The 26,253-nt window shown below is 34.9% G+C and overlaps 1 protein-coding gene across 1 annotated transcript in view; it reads left to right on the forward strand.

Moving 5' to 3' along the window:
* Window positions 1-26,253, forward strand: part of ralgapa2 (Ral GTPase activating protein catalytic subunit alpha 2) — a 627,566-nt gene that overhangs the window by 252,443 nt on the left and 348,870 nt on the right. Inside the window, exon 24 of the mRNA XM_039749771.1 lies at window positions 22,897-23,025. Coding sequence (XP_039605705.1) covers window positions 22,897-23,025 — 129 coding nt within the window. The remainder of the gene's footprint in view (window positions 1-22,896; window positions 23,026-26,253) is intronic.

The following is a 26,253-nucleotide window of genomic DNA, read 5'->3' on the forward strand; positions in this document are numbered from 1 at the left end:
TTTGTTTACAGGAGTTGCCTATGGGATAGATGAAAATGTCCCTTTCGACAGGCGGTTTGCCATCTTCTCCGACGAAAATTGCTGCAACATTGGTGAGACATGTCGGGTGCAGATGCTGTTGGACTGGACTGAGTGATTTCATGCATGTGTTTGTATGATTTAGCGAAGGGTTTGATGGTTATGAGCATGGAATCTAGCTGGAGAAGTAAATTTTTGCTACATGCAGAGTTTGCTTTATTTTGTAAGCGTACTTCAGAAGCTTGGCGAGAAATGCCACGTCGGCTGTGTGTGGGCGGGACTGGTTTTGAAGAGGAGCCGCTGGCAGCATGGGAAGGGGTTTGGAAGATGTCGAATAGGAATCGAGAAATGCCGTGTTGGCTGCGTATGGGTTTTGAGGTGGAAGCAGGAGGAACCAGAAAAGAAATATACAGGTATATGAGATATATACTGTGTGTATATATATATATATATATATATATATATTTATTTATATACTATACATATATATATAAACTGTATATATACTGTATATATATGTATGTATATATATATATATATAGTATATATATAGTATATATATATATACATATATATATATATATATATATATATATATATATATATATATACAGTGCTTCTGGAAAGTATTCACAGCGCATCACTTTTTCCACATTTTGTTATGTTACAGCCTTATTCCAAAATGGATTAAATTCATTTTTTTCCTCAGAATTCTACACACAACACCCCATAATGAAAACATGAACAAAGTTTACTTGAGGTTTTTGCAAATTTATTAAAAATAAAAAAACTGAGAAATCACATGTACATAAGTATTCACAGCCTTTGCTCAATACTTTGTCTATGCACCTTTGGCAGCAATTACAGCCTCAAGTTTTTTTGAACATACAATACAATACAATACAATACAGTTTATTTTTGTATAGCCCAAAATCACACAGGAAGTGCCGCAATGGGCTTTAACAGGCCCTGCCTTTTGACAGCCCCCCAGCCTTGACTCTGAGAAGACAAGGAAAAACTCCCAATAAAAACCTTGTAGGGAAAAATGGAAGAAACCTCGGGAAAGGCAGTTCAAAGAGAGACCCCTTTCCAGGTAGGTTGGGCGTGCAGTGGGTGTCAAAAGTAGGGGGTCAATACAATACAATATACACAACAGAACAATTCCTTAAGACAGCATAATAAAAATTTTAACATGATGCCACAAGCTTGGCACACCTATCCTTGGCCAGTTTTGCCAATTCCTCTTTGCAGCACCTCTCAAGCTCCATCAGGTTGGGTGGGAAGTGTCAGTGCACAGCCATTTTAAGATCTCTTCAGAGATGCTTAATCGGATCCAATTCTGGGCTCTGGTTGGGCCACTCAAGGACATTCACAGAGTTGTCCTGAAGCCACTCCTTTGATATCTTGGCTGTGTGCTTAGGGTCGTTGTCCTGCTGAAAGATGAACCGTCGCCCCAGTCTGAGGTCCTGACTAGTCTCCCAATTCCTGCCGCTGAAAAAACTCCCCACAGCATGTGCTGCCACCACCATGCTTCACTGTAAGGATGGTATTGGCCTGGTGATGAGCGGTGACTGGTTTCCTCCAAACGTACGCCTTGCATTCACACCAAAGAGTTCAATCTTTGTCTCATCAGACCAGAGAATTTTGTTTCTCATGGTCTGAGAGTCCTTCAGGTGCCTTTTGGCAAACTCCAGGCAGGCTGCCATGTGCCTTTTACTAAGGAGTGGCTTCCATCTGGCCACTCTAACATACAAGCCTGATTGGTGGATTGCTGCAAAGATGGTTGTCCTTCTGGAATGTTCTCCTCTCTCCACAGAGGACCTATGACAGAGCTATGACAGAGTGACCATCGGGTTCTTGGTCACCTCCCTGACTAAGGCCCTTCTCCCCCGATCGCTCAGTTTAGATGGCCGGCCAGCACTAGGAAGAGTCCTGGTGGATTCGAACTTCTTCCACTTATGGATGATGGAGGCCACTGTGCTCATTGGGACCTTCAAAACAACAGAAATTTTTCTGTAACCTTCCCCAGATTTGTGCCTGTCTCAGAGGTCTACAGACAATTCCTTTGACTTCATGCTTGGTTTGTACTCTGACATGAACTGTCAACTGTGGAACCTTATATAGACAGGTGTGTGCCTTTCCAAATCATGTCCAATCAACTGAATTTACCACAGGTGGACTCCAATTAAGCTGCGGAAACATCTCAAGGATGATCAGGGGAAACAGGATGCACCTGAGCTCAATTTTGAGCTTCATGGCAAAGGCTGTGAATACTTATGTACATGTGCTTTCTCATTTTTTTTTATTTTTAATAAATTTGCAAAAATCTCAAGTAAACTTTTTTAACGTTGTCATTATGGGATGCTGTGTGTAGAATACTGAGGAAAAAAATGAATTTAATCCATTTTGGAATGAGGCTGTAACATAAAATGTGAATGCGCTGTGAATACTTTCTGGATGCACTGTGTGTATATATATATATATATACATATATATATATATATATATATATATATATAGTTAATTTTCTGATGTGAGTGGGGAAAGTTTGTATGAATTTGCTTTTTAGTTAGATTCATATTTGTTATTGGAATTGAGTGGCTTTACTGCTATATTACTTATATACGTTTATCTTTGACTAAACTGCATGCATTTTGTTCTCATAAAAATATAAGTATGTTCTAAGAGAATATATATTTAAATAAGCTACTTATTTGTATGTTGCTCCTTCACGACTTGCACAGTGCTGGATTTAAACCCTATCTCATGCGGTAGTTTGTACATTCTCCTTCTTGGCTTGCTGTGCGTCTTCACTTTTCCCTGCCTTACCACATATACAGTATGTGCTGGCCATACTGATTAAAATCTGTGACGTCATCCTCTAATCCTCATATTTCAGAGCGTAAATGTACCCTGTAATTGGTGCTTCACGGATCACTAGTCTAACATCCCCAGTACAGATCTTGCAATAAAAAAGTGCAGCATTTAAGTAGGTGGTTTCAAAAAATTGATTGGTAATCATGTACTTATTACTGAAACATGCAAGTCAATAAAATTTTTAGCTAGAATATAAAATTACCTCATATATTAAAGATCATTTTGGCATAATTATTCAACATGCTTCTTTTCCAATTATAAATAAGCTATTTTGTGTCACCATTCAAATTAAAATTTACCTACACATTTTTTAAATTGACTTGATGTGACTTATTTTCTTCTGCTTTGTTCTGTTTATAAAGTTTTTTTATATTAAAATGATCAGTTTATCATAAATTATTCATATAGAATTTATCAGTTTATCATAAATTATATTCTGCTTTGAATTTAATGATTTATTGTCTAATAGCTGGTGTTTTTTTATCAGAACCTGTAGGTGGTGCACTTGCATTTTTTATTATTGCTAACAGCTGTTTTAAGTTGGATGGCAATTGCACCTTTCACCATTTTACTTTCCCTTGAATACAACCAAAAATTTATTATCAAAATGTTTATCATTTTCTTTTCAAAAATTACAATAACAAAATCTATGCATTTTCCTTAGATGTCAATATACATATAGCTTTTCTATATTTATTTTTGTAATTTCATTTCTCTTTTTTATTTTCTCTATAAAATATATATTAACTGAAAAGGATATGTTCATTTTCAATATGTCTTTATAGTGTGCATTTAGCAAACTGTAATGAACTGCATTGTGTATAACTTTAGAAAAGTAACAACAATTTTATGATTTAGATCTGAATTATTATTTAAACACTGTTTTGTTTTGGAAATAACATTTGACACTTTATTCTGCAAACTGTATCTAGATAGCAAATTAATTTCCTTTCACTTTTGATTGTTTTGGAAGATATTTTATTTGCAGCAGAATTAGTGCTGGTTTAATATATACTGTAATTGTTGTTGTAGAATAATTTGAATATGCTGATGATGATGGATGTTGTATAATGAAGAGTATAAAGCACATGTAACTTTACACTAAAATTAAAATATCATTGGTTGTCAACTTTTTTCTTTTACAAAGAAATAAAAGTGTACTTTGATTTTTTTAACCTTTTAATATACACTTTAAATTTTGCTGTGCTAAACTGCAACCAAAAATACAAAACACAAGGAAGTGTGAAACATGAATACAGACAATTCTAATTCACCCCTGCAGAAAAATTAAATGGTGACAGATGGTAGAAAGTTCAGCAAACAGTAATTATTTTAAATGTGTAACAGCCTCTTAAGCATTAGTGTTGTGAATTGATGTACACAAATGTACAGCAAAAGCAAAATTTAGCATCTTGTCTTGAAATTATTTATTGTGATTTTTTTTCATGTCTTCTTTTTTTTCATTTTCCCTTTTTTAATATAAGGTTTATCCATGTTATGCATTTTGACAAGCCATTTGCTATTTTTCTTTTCACACTATTCATGAGAGTTTTGATTTGTCAGATTTTTTTGTATGTTAGAGTAGCTAATGTTACATTTTTAACTTGCATTTAGTAATGGATGTAATATTGGATGTCTAAAACATTTCATTACATTACAGTGCCTGAAATTACATTTTAAACATAATTTTATATCACAACAGAGGGTTGTAGTATGAATCTGACAGAAGTGTTAGCAGGATGGCCCCAGATTTTGCAGGGTGTGTGCCATGACATTTTTTGTAGCTTATGTTCTTTCGGGGAAACATTTTATATCTTGCTTAGTTATTTATTGATGTTGGGTTATTCCATACATTGAGTCTGCAAAACTAACATAGATCCATTAACAACCTAAGTAGGTTGCTTTAGAAAATTAATAACTATCCTTTTTATGTTTTTTTTTTGTGAAATCTTATTAATTTATTTTTTCTTCTATTAAAGATGCTGATTGGTAGATAATTACTCTTTTCGACATAGGGAAAAAAGAAATGTTTTAACATTAATTAATGTAAAGGTTATTTTCTTCTGTTCATATTTTGGGTGTAATTAGTCACAAATGGAGGTAAATGCAGATGTTAGTTTTAAGTGACTTTAAAACAAGTGTTCTAAGGCCCAGGAAAATATTTAAAATATCTGCTTTTACATTTTTTAACTCCATTTTCTCCACATAATTATAAAATGTATCAAATCTGTCAATTAGTGATAGTTTTCTTAAAGATTATATTCTGTTTTATTTTAATCAAGAAGGATTGTTGTATTAAAATAAATATATCTATCTATTGTTTTTTGTTTTTTTTATTCATATGGCACAACTAGATGATGCTAGAGGGAATATTGTAATCTTTGGCTATGCTATTGTAAAATACAATATGGGGATTTTTGCAGTTGTCAAAGGCATATAGGGATGTGCACTGGGGCATATACAAATTGGATAGAAAATAGACTGCAGCTGGACAATAGGCAGACAGATTGGCTATTTTACATTAAAAAGTCCCTGTTTGCTAGAATTGATATGTAGACTAGTGATTAAAATGTATTTGGCTGTTTCTTTTCTTTTGAGCACTTTTTAAAGTAATTTCTTTATGATTTGTGAGGTAAATGTTGTCAGTATGCCTCTTTGTTTGAAATTTTGTTGATGCAGTGTTAAGGAACATTAGAACACTAATTCTTCAGTTTCTTTCTTTGTATTAAATCATGAGCTATATGTGACAAATATTGTTCTCTGCTGTTTCAGTATTTTTTTTTCCTGGTCAGCTAGCCTAGAATATTTTCCGTTTAGCTACATACCATTACAGAATACATTATATGCAAAACTGTAGAATAAATAGCTATTATTAAAACTCATTTAAAATATTTATCTATCAGTTCAAATGACTTCACCAAAGGAGTTTACAGTATTAACCAAACTTTTGGTCATTTGCTCATTTTAATTCAACCATTTTCTTTATAACCTTTTCATTTTATTTGCATGTATTTGTTGGTACGTTTAGAAAGCTTTAATATACAGCATATGGACAAATATATGTAGTATTAAAAATACAAAAACCAAGTGTTATATTTGAAAATTGTATTATGGCAGTTGCAGTTATCATCAGCCCTTTGAATTAGAGGCACATAATGTTTTTTTTTTAACATAAGTCACATTTCTTCTTTACAAAATTACTGATAATCTGAATTTTTGGGTTTGGAACTTTCATAGACAACCATTCACTTTTGGGTTTGCATTACAGTTTCTTTGGTCACTCCAGTGTATCTTCAGCAAAGTGCATCATAATGTTAAGCATATCTCTATTAAGCACATTTTAATTCCATTCCTCCAGAATGGAAGATTGGAAGGAAGATAAGATGTTTTTTATGCACTATACCAATTTCAAGAAAAGCTGTACACAAAATACAAACTTAGGTATGGTAATAAAAATTGGAAGATGTATCACTTTTGGAATATTCTGTAGATCTTACTTACATTTGTAAATATTAAAATGAGCATTGTGTTCTTGTTTTATTATTGTGCCTTGTATACGAAATATACTTCAATTTTTATGTGACTTGTGTCAACTTACTTATTATGGACTGATTACTGTTTTTAATCCAGCCAAGAAATGTTTTTTAAAATAACAGTCCAGATGTGGGAAGAGTTAGTGAATCCTTATGGCCATGTCACATTATTCAACTATTTCCAGTGATTTTCAGTCAAAGACTTCATTTGCATAATCTTCGCATGTCAGATGCAGTTTGCGGGTCACTCCTGCAAAACCAGCAGCATAGTTTAATGTACCAACTCACACCTACTAGTTTGTGACATAGTTCAACAAAATCAAACAGGTTTGATTTTTTTTCATTAGTCATAGGGACCTGCTCTGTGGCATGAGAGTTGACATCTGGAAGTAAAATGTGTGTAATGCAGCAATGAGGAATAAGGAACATGGGGTATTGGGACTTATAAAACAGAAGAGGAGCTTGTCTGTCTGATGTCTCATATTTTATGTACCTGACAGAATAGAGAAGAAGAATAAAAGGGCTGAGAGTGCTGCTAAACTTGTCATACCTGTTAACCCTTTGTATAAAATGGTCTGGTATCACGCTATTGGCTGTACCAAAAAGGGGTGAGCACGATTGTGCTATAAGGTCGACACATAAATGTGACATGCCCATCATTCTTCAGTCATGTAAATTCAAATAGCCCAACAATGACATCAGCAACTGCAGCTGGCAAATCTGAGATACCTCACAGGTAGAAGTTATATACAGTGGAACCTCGGGTCACGACCATAATTCGTTCCAAAACTCTGGTCGTAAACCAATTTGGTCGTGACCCGAAGTAATTTAGCCCATAGGATTGTATGTAAATACAATTAATCCATTCCAGACCGTACAAATTGTATGTAAATATATTTTCTATAAAGATTTTTAAGCACTAAAATAGTTAATTATACCATAGAATGCACAGTGTAATAGTAAACTAAATGTAAAAACATTGAATAACACTGAAACAAATTCCCAGACTCTCTGTTCAGCTGCTCGCGAGCCTGCGCGCTCTCTCTCGTGGGCTCGTTTGCTCACTCTCTCAATCTCTCTCTCTCTCTCTCTCTGTCTTCTGCACCAGCTTTCTCCTCCTGTTTCGTGCCTTCTCCTGCAATCTCCCGTTCTTTCCTGTTCTCTTCTTTTTACCTTTACCCGACTCGCGCTTCTATTTATGAAGAGGCGTGTGAGTCGTGGCAATCAGCAGCTCCTGGGAACAATTACGGATGTTGCCTGCTTCTCACCTGTGCACTTAGGTGAGAAACACCCACATCATGAAATCCTCAGGAACAGCTTTGGCCACACACCACCATGCCCCCTTGCTAAGCCGTGAGTGCAGTGATTATTTATTAAAACTGGCCTTTTTGACAGGAGCTGTGGACCCGCTTTACCACAGGAGGAACCTGGGTTGAGAGGAGGTTACAGTTTTGAGGGAGAGTCCCTCTGCGTCATGCACCGAGAACAATGTACAGTACATGGAGAGACTGATGATGTGCAGAAATCATCGGTGTGTACAAACCGGAAGGGAAACTGGCTTGTTCATCAACTGAGTGTGTGGTCGTTAACAGATGCAAAAGTTTGGCGAACTTTTTGGTCGTGACCCAATTTGTACGTGTTCAGAGATGTTCGTGAACCGAGGTTCTACTGTAATGTGACATTGAATTTAGATCATCACTTTTAGTTAGTTCCAAACAGGTTTTGGGAAAATATTTGATAAATTATGGAGGGTGAACAATCAGTTATTCAGTCTGGTCTCAGGTCAAAAAGAATATATTTTTAACCCAAATGTCACAACTAAAACATGTATCGTACAGAATAAAGATATCTGCTCTTGTATCATCTATATTTTCATCTATTTTCAGAAAAAGGCAAAGAAATAATTAAGTTATAATGCATTTTTGAGATAACAGTTACTTCCTGTCTCTGTCAAGATTAAACTGTTGTGTTTCATATGCAAATAGTATTCTTTTTATACTCTTTGCTGAAACATGTTAACCTGGTGTTTTTGATGTGCTTACATCTCTACCCCCAGGTAATCATCACTCAAATTTAAATACCTGAATTAAAAAATACATCCAATCTTAAAAAAAATGCATACTTAAAAATAATATTAATAGTTACCAACAAGCGCACTTTTATTATGAAAAAGTGACTCTTATTTGCTGTCAGAATCTTTATGTTGCTACTAAAGTCAAAATTTATGACATTCTGTTATGAACATATTTTAATGATTTTGTGGAAAAGATGTTAAAAAGTTAGCTTCATCAAAAAGACTATTGCATTGTTAATGCCTTGTCTTATGACATATGTGAACAATGAGCAAGAATATGCAAATTATTTTGATACTGAAAACATTCTTCACTTTATCACAATAGTCAGTATTTCTTGGTGAAGAATTCTGCACTCCATATTTTGTGAGCTCGTAGTTTATTAACTATGTGTTACATTTCATATACCTGCATCTATTTACTCATTTTATTGTTAAAGGTGACAAGAAAATTGATCTATTTTCTTATACATCATGTACATTCATTTTGCTTATGTGATCCTTGAAACATACTTAAATCTAGGTTCAGGGAATTTACATGTTTATTGTGGTGTTTGTGAAAGTTTTTGACTTTACTGTTCTTAATTTATTCTTCTGGCTTGTTGTGATTAGTGTAGTGGGTTAATAATTTCTGCAGGCCTTTATTAATGTCCTTTTTGTTGTTGCATTGGTTAAGCAAAATACAGTTTAAATGGAAAGATACAATCCTATTTTTTATTTCCTTAAAGAAATGCTGTGCAAATTATGTTTCTGTAATTATGCATACAATGGAAATGTCTGCAGAATTGCTTCTTCCTCTAAAATGCTCATTTTGTACAATCATTCAAAGGTTGGAAGCCACTAATTACCAGAAATTGTTCTACACATTACATGTTCCAAAGGTCAATTATAAAAGAATGAAGGAAAAATGTCAAAAGCATAAACCAATTTCTGTTACTGCTGCAATATGGTTGTCTTATGCATATGCTTTCCATTTATTGTTTGCACTATTTTCAATTAAATTGGTTATTTGCTAGGTAGGGAGCAACTAAAGGTTTTATTTGTTTATTGAACATTGCTTAAAAAGAGAAAGAAAAACATGCTTTTATTTGAACTGCCTGATTTTTACAATATGATTGATATAGGAACAGATGTTCCGCGCCTCATCCTTTCCAATAAACACGTGGCTTAGAGATAAGCTGCAAATGCAGTGCAGTTAAAATCACTAACCTTTAGTCCCTCCTACTCTTTTTAAAGGTCAGATAACATTGTCATATGAAAATATAATTACTTTCTCTCTGTTCAATGACCATGTAGGCATTAACTTCTCTATGCCTTAAATGTGTCACTTATAGAGTGAGTATACAGATGAGGAAAAGAATGGTTTGTGAAGTTACTGTTTTTATATATCCTTTATGAAAGCTTTGTAGATCATTTATCTCAACCATTTTTTAAGATCTAATATTCTTTTACACTGTGACATGATGCGGAAGATTGTTCTTGCCTTGTTAGGTACAAGGCAGGAACCAATACAATGGACAGGATCCCAATATCACATTAGTACACATGTACACACCTACACTCAAAAAAACACTGGGATAATTTGGAGTCTCAAGGAACCCTTTGTATTTTGCACTTAGGTATGATATGGAAGAAACCAGACTGTCAATAAATTGTCACAGAAGGAAAAAAAGAGTATTGTATATCATATTGTTTTATGTGCAGTGGGTCATCATCAGATTATTGAACTTCTCTTATTTATTAGATGTTTGTGGAAAACTCAGTGTATAGCAGTGTTTCTCAGCCTTCTTGGTCTCGGGACCCAGTTTTATCTTTTTTTGGTCAATGATGACCCCATGCAACAATTTGACCTGTAAAATTTTGTATTAAAGAGTGGGTGAGAGTTGCCTTTAGTGTAGCATTTGTGAAGGCAAATGGAATTTAATATCATCCCTCATGGTGTTCCAAGCATGGTGATAAAAGTATTTTGTTGTTTGTGCAGCAGGGGCTACGCAGATGCTGAAACTGTTTTTTTTCTTTTCATGAGGTGGTGTTACAAAGACGGCGATTTGTGACCCAGTTTTTAAGAAACACTGTATAGCCATTAAATGTGATTTAACTTGTGTTAAAGTCCTTCAAATATTAACTTTATTATGTAAATTCTTACATGTCATTTCATTTTTTAGGTTAAAGTAATTTTGGCAGCAGGATAGGCAGATTAGATAGATAGATATAGATAGATACTTTATTAATCCCTAGGAAAAATTCAAATAATCCAGCAGCAGTAAACTGATACACAAAAAAAAAAAATTAAATTAAAGAGTAATAAAAATGCATGTAAAAACAGACAATAACTTTGAATAATGTTAGCATTTACTCCTCCGGGTGGAATTGAAGAGTCGCATAGTGTGGGGGAGGAACGATCTCCTCAGTCTGTCAGTGGAGCAAGACAGTGACAAAAGTCTTTCACTGAAGCTACTCCTCTGCCTGGAGATGACACTGTTAAGTGGATGCAATGGATTCTTCATGATTGACAGGAGTTTGCTTAGTGCCCGTTGTTCTGCTACAGATGTTAAACTGTCCAGCTTTATTCCTAAAATAGAGCCTGCCTTCTTAACAAGTTTGTCCAGGCGTGAGACGTCCTTCTTCTTTATGCTGCCTCCCCAGCACACCACCGCATAGCAGATGGCACTTGTCACAACCGTCTGGTAGAACATCTGCAGCATTTTATTGCAGATGTTGAAGGACGCCAACCTTCTAAGAAAGTATAGTTGGCTCTGACCTTAATTCCCCTTGGGATTAATAAAGTATCTATCTATCTATCTATCTATCTATCTATCTATCTATCTATCTATCTATCTATCTATCTATCTATCTATCTACACAGAACATCAGTATTGGCAGTCCAGTCCAATTTGTCTTCCAGCTGCACTCCCAGGTACCCATACTGAGGTCTGTCTGTAAGATAGTCCACAATCCATGCTAGCAGTCAGCTTGTCCCTAAGGAGCAAAGGTTGGATGGTGTTGAAGGCACTAGAGAAGTCCAAAAACATAATTCTTACAGCACCACTGCCTCTGTCCAAGGATCAGTGTAGCATATAGATGATGGGATCCTCCGCTCCCACCTTCTCCTGGTATGCGAACTGCAGAGGGTCGAGGGTGTGTCGGACCTGTGGCCTCAGGTGGTGAAGCAGCAGCCGCTCCATGGTCTTCATCACATGTGACGTCAGAGAAACAGGCCAGAAGTCATTCAGCTCACTAGGACGTGATACCTTTGGGGCTGGGGTGATACAAGATGTTTCCCAAAGCCTCGGGACTCTCCCCTGTTCCAGGCTCAGGTTAAGGATGCGCTGTAGAGGACTCCCAAGTTCCAACGCACAGGCCTTCAGCAGTCGTGGCGATACACCATCTGGACCCGCTGCTTTGCTGGCACGAAGTCTCCTCAGCTCTCTGTTCACCTGTGCTGCTGTAATTGTGGGTGGGAACGTCTCACCTATGCTGGTATCAGCAGAAGGATGGTTGGAGGATGAAGTACTCCGAGATGAGAGTGGGTTAGGGTGGTCAAACCTGTTAAAGAAGTTGTTCATTTGGTTTGCTCTCCACGTCTCTCTCGATGATGGCACCCTGCTTCGAGCTGCAGCCAGTGATGATCTTCATCCCATCCCACAGTTCCTTCATGCTGTTATTCTGCAATTTCTGCTCCAGCTTTCTCCTGTACTGCTCCTTCGCTGGACTCGGAGTTTCTTATGCACACGCTTGAGCTCATGCTGATCACCGCCTTTAAAAGCCCTTTTCTTCTGGTTCAAAAGGCCCTTGATGTCACTTGTAATCCATGGCTTGTTGTTAGTATAGCAGCGTACTGTTCTTACTGGAACTACAGTGTCTTTACAGAAGTTGATGTAATCAGTTGTGCAGTCAACAGCCTCTTCAATGTTCTCACTATGTGACCCCAGCAGTATATCCCAGTCTGTAGTTCCAAAGCAGTCTCTCAGAGCCTGCTTTGCCTCAGGGGACCACTTCCTGAATGATCGTGTCGTTGAAGGTAGCACCTTCACTCTTGGTTTGTAGTGAGGCTGAAGCAGAACCAGGTTATGATCTGCTTTCCCAAGCGCAGGTAGCGGGGTGGCGCTGTATGCGTCTTTAACGTTTGGATACAGTAGGTCATTAGTCCTATTTCCCCAGGTGTTACAGTCCACATACTTGGAGAAGGCAAGTAATGTTTTATCCTGCGTTTATCCAGTCTCCAGCGATTAGCACAATCGCCACAGGGTGCTGCATTTGTAACTTTGCAACTGCGGAATGGATGATGTCACTTGCTATCTCCCGTTCGCTCGAGGGGGGATGTAAACAATAACAGCAATCACGTGTCCAAACTCTCTTGGCAAGTAATAGGGACACAGACTTACGGCCAACAGTTCGATGTCCAGAATTAGATTAGACCACAATTTTATATAGTGAAGAACAACATGGTGAATTTAATTCCATTTCATTGTTTAAATTAGGTCACACATTCTCTGTCACCCTTCTATGTTTGCAAATGCCTTTTTTCAGTTTGAATGTGTTTTTCTTTCTTTTTTGGTTGACATAATCAGTCACCTAAATGTGTTTTTCTTTCTTTTTGGTTGACATAATCAGTCACCTAGAGCCTACAACTTCCCATTGGATATTATTCGCTCCTGCTTAATTTTTTTTGATACTGTTAGGCCAATCATTTCAGCAATTATCAACACCTGCCTTACTGCATAGTCTGTCCCAACAGCGTTTAAACATGTAGTGGTGCACCTTGAGAGTAAATAACCCAACCTGGATCCCACTGTTGTTTCAAATTTTTAGACCTATTTCTAAACTTTCTTTTCTTTTCGTTCAACCCAGTGAACCATGACATTCTTATTTCTCATCTTTAGCCCAGTGTTGGTATTTGTGGGATTGTGCTTGAATGGTTTAGATCATACTTCTCCAACAGAATGTTTTCAGTTAACCTTAATGGTGTTTCATCTTCACCAGCTCCTCTCATTTCTGGAGTTTCACAAGGGTCTATTCTTGGTCTAATTTTTTCTTCCTGTGCATGCTTCCCCTGGAATCATCTTTCACTGTTATGGAGATGACACCCAGATCTGTCTGCAACTAAAACCAAAAGGTCAAGGCTCATGTGAAATGCCTAGTGAACAGTTTGGGAGGTATTAAAACCTGAACATCACAGAATTTTTTTAACCTAAATGAAAGTAAAACTGAAATTATATTGTTTGGACCTGATGACTTGGTTGATAATCTCTGAATGTAACCTAGTCCCATTGATGCCTTATATGGTATTATTTGAAAAGCAGAATAATTCAGTTGTTAAATCCATCATTTTTCAACAGAGAGTGTTGGCCAAGGTTAAGCCTTTCCTTTCTTTTAATGATTTTGAGACAGTGATCCACATTCTTATTATCTCAGCTTGACAACTGTTACTTGTTGTATACAGGAGTCAATCAGTCCTCTATCTTTTTGCCTGCAGTTGGTTCTGAACTCCGCTGTTCGGCTCTTCACAGGTGCATGTAAACAAGATCATAGTACTTCCATTCTGACCTCTCTCCTTTTTGCTTCCGCTTTGTTTTAAAATTGATTGTATGATTTTACTGTTTGTTTTTAAGTCCTTGAATGAGTTAGCATCACCGTACTTCTCAGACCTTGTGCATTACCACTCTCCTGCAAGGTCACTTAGGCCTTCTGACCAAATGCTACAAAATATTCTCAAATCAAGGGTGAAACACAGGGGTGATTGTGCCTTTTCAGTTGCTGCATTCAAACTCTGGAATATACTACTATTTTACATTAAGACTGCACCAACTTTACTTATTTTTAAATCATGTGTTAAAACTAATTTTTATTCATTTTTATCATTTTAATTCTCATTGAGTTTTTTTTAATGTTACCCTTACCTGTTGTACTCTGTTTATGTGTGATTGCAGTTTTTATGTTATGTTACATTTTCATTTTTTTACCTTTTAAAGTACTTTAGTTAACTTGTGTTTTTCTTTCAATGTACGTTATAAGTAAATCATATTTGACATTTTTTCATTAACACAATACAGTAAGAATTGGAATTGTCTTAAGGCTGGTTGCATCATGTTTTCGATATATTTTTCAGTTTTGCATAGTCAACAAAAAAAGAAATGTGTGCTTGTGTTGTAGGATTTTTTTTTAATTAACTAAATGGTGTACCCCCTGTTACTCATACATTTTACTATATCTTTCAAACTGATTTTGAACAATTCCGGAGATGTGTTTAATTTTTTTTTTTGTTCTTTATTTCGCCTTATACAATTTCTTGTATTTGGAATTTGTCACTTTTCACATACCTCTTGGTGTCAGAGCACAGGGTCAGCCATTGTACAGCACCCCTGGAGCAATTGAAGGTTAAGGGCCTTGCTCAAGGGCCCAGCAGAGTAGATCTCTTTTGGCAGTGGCGGGGATTCGAGCCAGCAACCTTCCGGATACCAGCACAGATCCTTAACCTCAGAGCCACTACACCCTAAATCTAAACAAAACAAAAAGTTTGCAGTGAAACATGTTTGAATAACAGCTTGCTTTTCCAACTTTTACTTCATTTTTATATTTGGCATTGTCATGTATATTCTATTTGGTTTTATCCAGGTGTAATTTTGCTGAAACACAAATATGTATTGAAATGCTCCTTCAGTGTCCACATCATGCCTGGAGAAAGAGAGAGAGAGATCAGACTGAGAGAATGACCCTACATGTGCACATTACTCTTTCAAATACTGTGGTTCGATTGACCCAATCAGCCTCTATCCAATCAGAATAGAAAGAGAGACTCGGTTTCATTTGCTAGTCTTGCTTGGATTGACTGGTGCTTATGCGAGATGTGTTATGCAAACAACAACAACATTTATTTATATAGCACATTTTCATACAAATAATGTAGCTCAAAGTACTTTACTTGATGAAAAAAAGACAAAGTAAGAATTAAAATAAGAGAACACTAATTAACATTGAATAAAAGTAAGGTCCGTTGGCCACAGAGGACAGAAAAAAACAAAAAAAAAAAACTCCAGACAGCTAGAGAAAAAATAAAATCTGCAGTGGTTCCAGGCCATGAGACCACCCAGCCTCCTCTAGGCATTCTACCTAACATAAATGATCAGTCCTCATTGTTTTCAGGGTTTTCATGGAAGGACTTGATGATGATGATCACATGGACTTCTGGCCTTTAATCTATCAATGTAGGGACATCATGGTGCTTTGATTAGGTGGTGGTGGTGCAGATTGCCACCACAGAAAACCGGAAAAAGAACAGAAGAGAGAGTAGGGGTTAGTACGGATTTTGGAGCAAACACAATGAATAGTAATGATAATTAATTGAATATGCAGAGCATCAGGATTAAACTAAAATGAAGTTATGAGAAAGCCATGTTAAAGTAATGTGTTTTTAGCAGTTTTTTAAAGTGCTCCACCGTATCAGACTGGTGAATTCCTATTGGCAGGCTATTCCAGATTTTAGGTGCATAATAGCAGAAGGCCGCCTGACCACTTCTTTTAAGTTTAACTCTTGGAATTCTTAGCAGACACTCATTTGAAGATCTAAGGTTAAGATTTGGAATATAAGATGTTAGACATTCCGATATATAACATGGAGCGAGATTATTTATGGCTTTGTAAACCATAAGCAGTATTTTAAAGTCAATTCTGAATGACACAGGTAACCAGTGTAGTGACATCACAACTGGAGAAATGTGCTCAGATTTTCTTTTCCTAGTTAGGATTCTAGCAGTTGCATTCTGTACTAGTTGCAATCAAGTTATGTCTGCATTTACCCGCAAGTCATTTACTACTTTAACAAGTGCAGTTTCTGTACTGTGATTTGTTCTAACACCCGACTGATACTTATCAAGAATAGCATGTTTGTTGAGGTGGTCATTTAGCTGCATAATGACTGCCTTCTCTAGAATTTTACTTAAGAAAGGCAGGTTATAAATAGGTCTAAAATTTTCAAAAGCAGAGGAATTGAGATTCCTTTTCTTGAGTAGGTGTTTAACTTCAGGAGTCTTAAGATATTTTGGGAAGACCCCTGTATCTAATGATGAGTTTACTATGTCAATAATACTATCAATTAGCATGCCTGATACTTCTTTGAAAAAACTTGTTGGTATTGGGTCAAGGATGCAGGTGGAGGGTCTCAGTTGAGAAATTAGTTTATATAAATCAGGTAAATCTATCCTGGTGGAAGAATTTAATTTGTTTATAACAGAGTACTGGGGCTTAAGAGGATGTGCAGTTTTGGGGAGATATACTGTTTTATTTCTAATAATTTATTTTTTGATTGAAAAATACAGCAATAGCAGTGTTTTGTGTGTGTGTATATATATATATATATATATATATATATATATATATACATACAGTTATTTTGTTTTTAATGCCTACTTTGTGTATTTTTTAAGGTAATCTTTTAAAATTTTATTTACAGTTTTCATTTAAAAAATATTTTTTCCTAAACCCTGAGGCTCTTCTCTCTGTCCCTTCTCTAAAATGTCTATTCATAAGCCCAGGTAACATTTGAATGTGGAGTTTTGTGCATCCCTGAAGAATTATTCAAGAAAGGATTGTGATGCATATAAGAATACTACATACTACTGTACTTTAAGGAAAATATTGACAAATGCTTTATATTTCAGCTTGGTATTAACTGCAGCCACATATTGTGAACATAGTTAAGACTTACTTGGAGTTTGAAATTTAAAGATGGATTGGCTATCTCAGAGTCTTAGCCTCAATATGACTGAAGGTGTGTACAATCACTTAGATTGGAAATAGTACAAGAAGCCAAAGTCCAGGGCTGAACTTGGGTGACAGTTGAAAGAAGCTTAGAAGAAATTACTGTAGTAAGGCAAGGTACCAATCCAAGTGGTTTGTTGTGTAGTGGGTACGGCAACATGCTATCAGCGCATGCTCCATTTCCTTACCTTGCCTTACTACGGTTGGGAGCATGCGCTGATAGCAGTACATACAAGAGCATACACAAAAATTTACAAACTCCTTTTGCAAGCACAGATTTGCACATTTTGTGATATGCAGTGATACATTTTATATTTAACAGTGTTCTATTAAGTTTTTAACTATTTTTATAATGTGATTTGTTAGAATAAAAGTATATATTTTCTTTGGATGATCATTTTGCATCTATGTTTAATCAAAAACAAAGTGAAACTGTATAGTGTTAAGTTAGGCCTCATTATTTATTTCAAGTATGGTTTGTAAATTGGCATTACTGAAACAAAATGTAATTATATGTAACCCAAAGCGTGATGAATGGTGTTGTGCTGCACTCAAGTAAAAATCACATAATGCTAAATTTAAACTGCACATTTTCATGGACCACTCAATATCACACTTAATTTTAATGTGTCACACAGAACCACTTAATTCTCCTAGTATATTGTGCCAGTAACATTATCTATGCTGGTAAATCGCAAGAAATAACCTACAAAGATAACATTGAGTAAAATACCCTGGTCAGGTTAGCACATACAGTAATGTATTAGTCACTTAAAATATGAACATGGAATAAACTGAACTTTATCAGAGAATCAAGTTTTCAAAGAGTTTAATACATGCTCTCTGCCATTCTTCTAAATAATTATGTTACTCTTTTCTAATGTTTATTTAGTTTTTCACCAAAGTAGGAAATGTGTTTGAGCACATCATTGTCTGTGTCTCTTACAATACTGCACTAGAGAAAGGGAGGACTTGACTTACTGTATTTCATATTATTTTCAAGTGCAGTATTAAAAACCAGAAAAACACTTGATTTATCTGTTTTTAGTCTGGACTGAAAAATAGATTATGGACAGACAGCTTGATTTTTATCTTTTATTCTGCAAAACTGAAAACAAGAAGTTAATATTAAACCATACATCTTTCAGCAGTTGCATTGTAATATACACAAGCTTCCAAATGCAGTTTTTGTAACTGTCTTCTAACTCAAGTTTGCCTAGGTAATGCAAATTACTTATCATTACTTTCTTCCAAAAATAAAAACAACTCAACAGACATAATGACCAAATAATGTGTGGCAGTAGGTATTAGTATATTTTATATTTACCTAGCCAAAATGTTTTCAAATCCATCTTACACTGTTTATGTTTGTATAATGTACAAATCCAAAAATGTTTTTATACACAAAAAAATTCTGGCTGCCTTTTTTTTGGCAAACAAACCTTGTATATATATTTTAAATATATTTTTTGCAAAATAACTGCAAACAAAGCAATTTGTCATTTCCTCTGCCCTTCAGTCTTTTGTCATTTTAAATGAACTTTCCTCCTTTTTATTTTCCTTTTCTAATCATCCCTTCCTTCCACATTCTCTCCCATTTTTTGTATCACTTAGACCCTACCTTTTTGGTTCCCCCCTCTACACAACTCTTATGTCCTCCCATTCTTATGTAATGCTGAATGAGTTTTTGTTTGTTGTTATAAATATCTGTCTTTTAAATTTTGGGAATCTAGCCTTACTTTTCTTGTGCTAAGACCAAGTCCTGTAATGCTAATCACCTTTTCGGTGTTTGATAAGGCAAGTAGCAGGACATTGCTATACACTATTTTCACCAATTTAGCTATCAACTTTGGTGAACTGCAAGATGTGAGCGAGATTAAAGTCAGCTAACTATAGGCAGAGTTTGACATTTACTCTGGGGAGCCAGATGAACCATAAAACAGTATTGCTGTCCCAAGTCAAATATTGTACATTGTTTGTAATATAAAGTTACAATATAAAGTAAATATCACTTGCATAAAACATATTGGGAAAGGTATACAAGTAATGTTAATGATATTGAAATGCAGAAAATATTTTTGTGCTTGTTTACATACTGATTGTAATTGTGGCAAAATAACCACTCTATTGATTTATTTATTTTCAAGTTAGAAGATGTATGTATGACATAACAGTCAGGTGCATTCTAGGATTGGGTTAACTATTTTGAAAGTTAGAGTGTGTTTTAATTTTTCATTTACTTAATCATATAAACAGATTTTCACATTTTTGTTTTTTTAAATATTTTGTAACACGGCTATGCATAACGTGATAGACCATCATGCCACTGTTCATACAGGCAGCACATGTGCGACAAATATTTGCTGCCTTTGCTGCATCAGAAATTGCATCATAGGTATTGATCAGAATGTCAAATTAGCCTGCACACCTGTGCCACACTTTGCTATTCTGACATTCTGTTTAATGTGGTCATTTCAAACACACTCTCAATTTTTACTTAACTAAGACAGCAAGTGCCCATATCTCTTTGTGTTTCTGATGTTTGACGAAGAGTTCCTGAAAACCAGTATTTCACTTCACAAAGCTCATTTTGAGTGGTATGCGGAATCTTTCTCTCACTAAAAGTCTTTTAATTTATGACCAATGATTTTTTTTTCAATAAATTGTTGTTCCCAAAATAGATTTACAAACCTTGCTTCTATGAAAGGAAACAATGAGATATTATTACAAAGAAAAGGAGAGTTTTAATCATGCCATAAATAAATAGAACTAGTTAGGATATTCTCAAATGTGATTCTACCCTAACATTGAAAATAACTGCAGTAAAGTGCACACAGCGAATTAATGACAGCAAGATTTAGACCTGTAGTAATGGAAGATTAAAACAAATGGGACTTGTGTACAGAGACAATAAACAAAAATAATAAAAAAAAATTAAACTAGTCTCGCTCAAGACCAAATAAATATTTCACAAGTCCAACAACCAAATTCCAAGAGAAGTCTGAGATAACAGAAAAAAATGTCTCCACTCTGGATTCAAGTCCAAGAATCAACTTGAGTACTACAGCACTAGTGGGATGCTTTGTTGGCTGCAGCTGGCACACTTATCCTGCACACGGACATCGATGGTCTTAAACTGACATAAACCAGCAGCAAGTGAAAAGAGTTTATTACAAAAAATAAAAATAACAAGTATTGAAATGTCCACAGTGCATTAGTAAATAGTGACCTTGGAATAAATTACTTTAAACGTTCTTCCATTGAAACACAAGGGCCTTCTAAAACCAGAAATTTAAATGGACTGAGAGTTCTTCTAAAATCAGTGTGTTAAAAGCAAAACAAAAGAATCATCCAGTTCCATTTACTGATGTTAAAATCGATCAGCAGATCCTGACCTCCCCTTCTTCCTAGATTGCTCTCTCTCAGTTCTAAATAAGTCCCTGTAGAGCCCACTTTGTCCTGGTCTCTGCTTTCCCCTCACTCTCTTTCTCTTTGTTTGCAGTTCTCTTTTCGTACTTAGCTCTTCTCCACATTTTCAATTGTGTACTAGCAACCTCAGCTGATGCCACACATTTGCTCCAATGCTAAATGGCAATTACATCTTTAAAGGGTGACTAAGTGTACTTTAAAACAAAATACATTAAACACACTAAAAAATACTGCAACATGCCCCGCCATGATAAGCTTCCAGTTTGTGTGGATGGCAACACACATCAACCTACGTAACTAACTGGAAGTCAGGACATGAGACGCTGTGATGCAGCACTGCTAAAAACAAAATCCAACACCATAAAAAAATATAAAATAGACACCAGGACAACAGATTGCAATGCATTAAACAACAGGTCAAAATTGTTGAAGTCAGTTGTTCATGTTAGTGTCTTAATTCAGTTATCATCATATTGCAGGAACTGCATTCCTCTGCACTCACTCAATGCCACTGGTCCTTCCTACTGGTCCCACCATTTGAAATAATCAATGCCTGGATTCATGGATTAGTAAGCCAGCTGCAGGAAACCTGGGCATCACAGTGTGACAAACTGGTTGCAGAAATATGTTTTCATTATTTCTCCAATTTAATAGTGACATGGGAAATTCTTGAAATGTGAGATAATTTACTTAAAGTCAATTCAAGCATCTCTTCCCAATGGCAAAATATTTTTTTTAATGTTTGGAATTTTAATGTTATTGCTGGTAGGAATTAGCCAACAGATCCAGTGCCATTCATATCTGGCTAATTTACATTTGCAAATAATAACTACCAAGAACATCTTTGGGATGTTTAAATAATCTACAGCACTCAGAGAAGGAAAGTGTGATCAGGCATAAAGTAAATGTGCAAACTCTACATATTGGCAAAAGGACCATAATTTGATCTAATTAAAAAAAAAAGTATCAAAGATCATTGCAGCTCTGTGGCTGTGCCAGTATACCACCTTTTCTTGCATTTGTTGTAAAAGAAAGTGTTACTTGTGAAGAGAGCAGCTGGGCAACATTACAGTTGTGCTTTGTTATATGGTGGAATTATTATTAAAACACAGGTTAAGTACTGTCACTTTGCTCTCAGATATTTACTTTTCTGGATTCACTGCAACTGTAGACATTCGGTATCTGCAGTATGCATCACACATGGTGCTTTTTTGCAGATCTTTCCTACAAATATGATTGATGCATTATGTAAATATGACAGATGGGTCTTTAATAGGAAAGCTGAGTTAACAACATGGCTGTTTACAGTATTAATCTGTAAAATATGCTTCACTCTGCCACCTTGAAAGCCAGGTTTGCACAAATCCCTCTTTATTGCAGCATATGTCAACAGAAATGAACACCCATCTGCTTCTATATGACTTGGTGCTGGGCATTCAGTGATGGGAGATCTGCACAATACCTGGGTTCTATTTGTAATTACAGGTGTGTAGTGGGAAAAGAAACACATTAATCAGCCTTTTAATTATAAAAAGGTAGACTCTTTGTTAAGCCTTTACATCCTAATGTCAGTGTGAAATGTTATGAGTAGAACCCATCTGTTCTTTTTCTCAGAACATGTTTGCTTTTGAGTATCCTCTAGAAGTGGACCAAGAAGATAGATTAAAATCTGCCTGTTTAAACATTAACTAGGAGAAAGAGCACAAACTCTGCCCTTGTAATGCTAGCAGAATATTATATATCAATCTAGGTGTTTGTCTTTTTTGGTTTCTAGTTATTAAATTTATTATTTTTACAGTGGGCAATGTTAGTGCTTTTTTTAATCTTTTATATTTTGGATGTTATGGTGTTTTTCTTTCACAGAATCAAATCTTGAAAAAATGTTACTTTGGTACATTGTAAATTTGCAGCTTTATTATAGCTGTGTTATCATTACAGAATTTAGGCAGATTTATAGAGTTTCAAAATGTTCATGTTTTTGTCCTGTAATAAACACTGCCTTTGTCAGCACCACTCTTAATAATTATGTTTTAAAGTATGAGTTGCTTTATTTGACATGGGGCTGATAAATAAATTCAGCATTCTTTAAGCAATTGAAAAATATGTTGTAAGTTGTATGGGAACTTTAAAATTGTACATCACTTTTTCACTTTATATAGAGATAAAAATACAATTTAATATGGAATATATTTTTTTTTTTTTTACTAACAGGATGTTTTGAACATCATCATTAGACATTGTTCTCCACAGTTCTTCTTCCTCAGTTTACCTGGATTCACAATGCTACTGGGTGATTTCATCACAGCTGCAGCTCGAATTCTCAGCTCTGACACTTTGGAGGTGAGTATGACAATGTTAAGCTCGCACTAGCAAGTCCCAGAAGCAGCCGCTGTCTCATCCCCAGTAGGATGAGCTATAGCAGCTAACAAGGTTCAGATTTCTCCACTGGAACAGGTGTTCCCTCATTAGTGCAATGTGAACCTAGGCTCTTGGGGCAGATACCATGGCAGCCAATGTGTGAAATTGCAGTATAAAGTAACTCGCTAGCACTGCAAAGGCGTTTCATCAAAAGGGAAGACTGTGAGAAATTGCTTCAACAACACCTTGACAAAGTTAATGCATGGCTTAAGTTTCAAATCTTGTTAGCTGTGTGTTCTTCTAAATGAAAATTGAATACTTCAGCTTCCAGGTGGTTAGTTTTACAGCAGGTTACAAGTTGTATTTTAATCTAGATCTGATTTCTTCATCTTAAGCATTTGCCATCTAAAAGCAGTCAAATATGGATTTCTTTTGAAAAAAGGAAAGCAAGAAAAGTCTTTAAAAAATTCTTAATTATTGCCAAATAAAGCTTAGTTTAATCTTTTGTTTTTCTTTGTATAAGTCAACTTTTATTACTGAGTTCATTCATTTTTGTGCAATATTAATGATGTTGTACTTATGTAATATATTTTCTATTATTAAGTGTTAAATGTTATAATGTTATTAGTATTCAGATTTACTTAATTTATTCTAAATGTACATAAAAATAACTATACATGAATTAAAAATTTCTGTAATAATTTTTGTTAATTTGTTTTCAGTTTACCAGTTGTTTTAGAGATGTGCATTTATGAAGTTAGCTAAATTTTCATGTAGGTGTTAGCATTTGCAAAGTTTTCTTTTAATTGGTTTTTGATTTGGTCAACATTACACAAAAAGGTTAAAATGGACAAATGGAATAAAATATATTTTGAAAATCATGGTCCTTCATTGCTGTACACTTATTGAAATGGGTCTCCATCAATTTCCTTATCTCATTCACTTGACTATAAATTGGAAAGTGCTTTTAACCCTAACAGTGAGGCTTATTATACCTTATTTATTTTTAAAACTCAGAGAACAGAGCTGCCTTTTCAAGCAAAAAAACACTTCAAATGAACTGTACTGCATAACAACGTAGAGTATTTCCTAGTTGTTAGTAGCATATGACTTAATATATGTAATAATCATGAGTGTAATATTATATGGTATATACTGTATATATATATATATATATATATATATATATATATATATATATATATATATATATATATATATATATATTTAGTAAAACATATTTAAATATTTATTAAGGAAATTAATTAATATTTATGTTACAATAAAAAAGTGGAAACTACAATACAATAATAAGCTAATGGAAGCAATCAATATCCATATGCAAATTTAAACAAGTGAAATGAGAATGGTATACAGGCACCTGTCCTTTTTATTTGTACCCATTGTTTTTTGATGCAGTGTGAAAAGCAAAGAGCAATTACGTATCTGAGCAGAAAAAACTAAAAAGTTAATTGTAGCAGTGTCATAATTCAGACTAAACTTAATATTCTTGTCATAGGAATTTAATTAAAATGGAAGTAAGTTAGAGATTCTGAAATACCCTGCTAGATCATAAAGACATCATCTACTGTATGTACTCACCACAAAATAAGATATTTAAAAAAAATGATTATACTCAAAAAAATAAATTGTTTCAAATTATTTACGTAAATGTTTAATTCTAGGGTTTAAAGTAGCCCCCATTGGAACTCCCATTAATTGCTAAAAAAAATGCTTATTAAGAGTGAAATAGTTCTATTTGAGAACAACTTCGGTAACAGATATAACAAAGTCAAAGTATTGTGGGAGAAAAACATATCATGTACATAGTGAAGTTTCAACACATTTCAATATCAATGGTAGCTAAAAGACATCCCTCATGTGCAGAGGGGATTTTACTTTATCAATAAAGTCAGACAAATCTCTAATGAGTGAAATTCTGTTTTTAACATAATTATGTAAATGTACATCAACAAACTGTGAAAGGTGCTATTAAATAGAACCATTATCTGAAACAATAAGTCTACCTGGAGGACGATGTAATTTATTATGGATTTTTAGGAGAAGATGCAAAATAAGGATATGTGAATGTTCATTATGCAAACATTGAGCAGTACATTTGTCAGTGATCTGGGAATTGAGGACCGTGTTACTGTCCGAAAAACAGGTTGAACCATCCTCATAATGAATTGAGTCAGATCATTTTTAAGTAGCTCATAACAGGTGCTAACACATATTGGCCTCATATTTTTTGTATATAGAAGAATCATCTTTTATGAGAAGAATCAAATATAATGTTCTTCTCCTTTATTGACAATACTAATAGTGAAGAAATTAATCTTTATAAAGCCAGGCGTTCTAATTTTGAAATGTTATAAAATCTGTTAACACTAGCTGACAAAAAGTGTCAAGCTGAGGATAAGAAACACCAGTGGGTGTAAATTTAGATATAATTGGGTAGACAAATATGCATTTATTGGACAGGAATCCCTAAAAAATTCACTCAGTTTCAATTTCCTTAAGAACTTCAATAGTTCAACCCCAGTTCTGATTGTATGATTCTCTGGATCTGGATCAAAAGGGAGACCTTTAGAAAACACCTGTATCTTACAGTCTGAATGAGTCCAAATAGAAATGTTAATTACTGGAATTTCACCCATTGGGACTGTCTTGTGAGGACTGGGAAGGTTTAATTCTGGATGCAAAATAATTTCATGTGATTTTGTGAATAATAATGGAATATTCTTTTAATTTCTACAAGTAAGGGATTTTGTTTCCTTTTCTTGCACATCCTGGTTTCTGATGTCAGAGATTGAATTTAAATCTGATTTATTGAAGGAGAATGATTTTCTTAAAAATAAGAAACCAATAATATCAGATTTAGTCATGTGTTGAGTTTGGAAGTAGCAGATGCTGAATTCATTATTAAAAAGCATGGGAGAGAATTTGTAATGGAATTAAATTATTTAATCCACATTTGCTGCTTCAACTTTAAACAGTTTGAAGATGGCCTTAGAACAAAACAAGCAGCTGATCAGGCATCCTTAAACCGCCGTCTGCATATGACTGCTGTTCCTTACTGAATTCTTTTCCATCAAAATAATGGACAAGAATACACAATTGTCCCACTTCTGTGTTGTCTATCAGTTTCCCAATGACTATGAATTTATTACCAACTTGACTTACACCAGTTATCAACCAGTTTTAGAT

Source organism: Polypterus senegalus, chromosome 3, assembly GCF_016835505.1.
Source record: "Polypterus senegalus isolate Bchr_013 chromosome 3, ASM1683550v1, whole genome shotgun sequence".
Taxonomy (NCBI): domain Eukaryota; kingdom Metazoa; phylum Chordata; class Cladistia; order Polypteriformes; family Polypteridae; genus Polypterus; species Polypterus senegalus.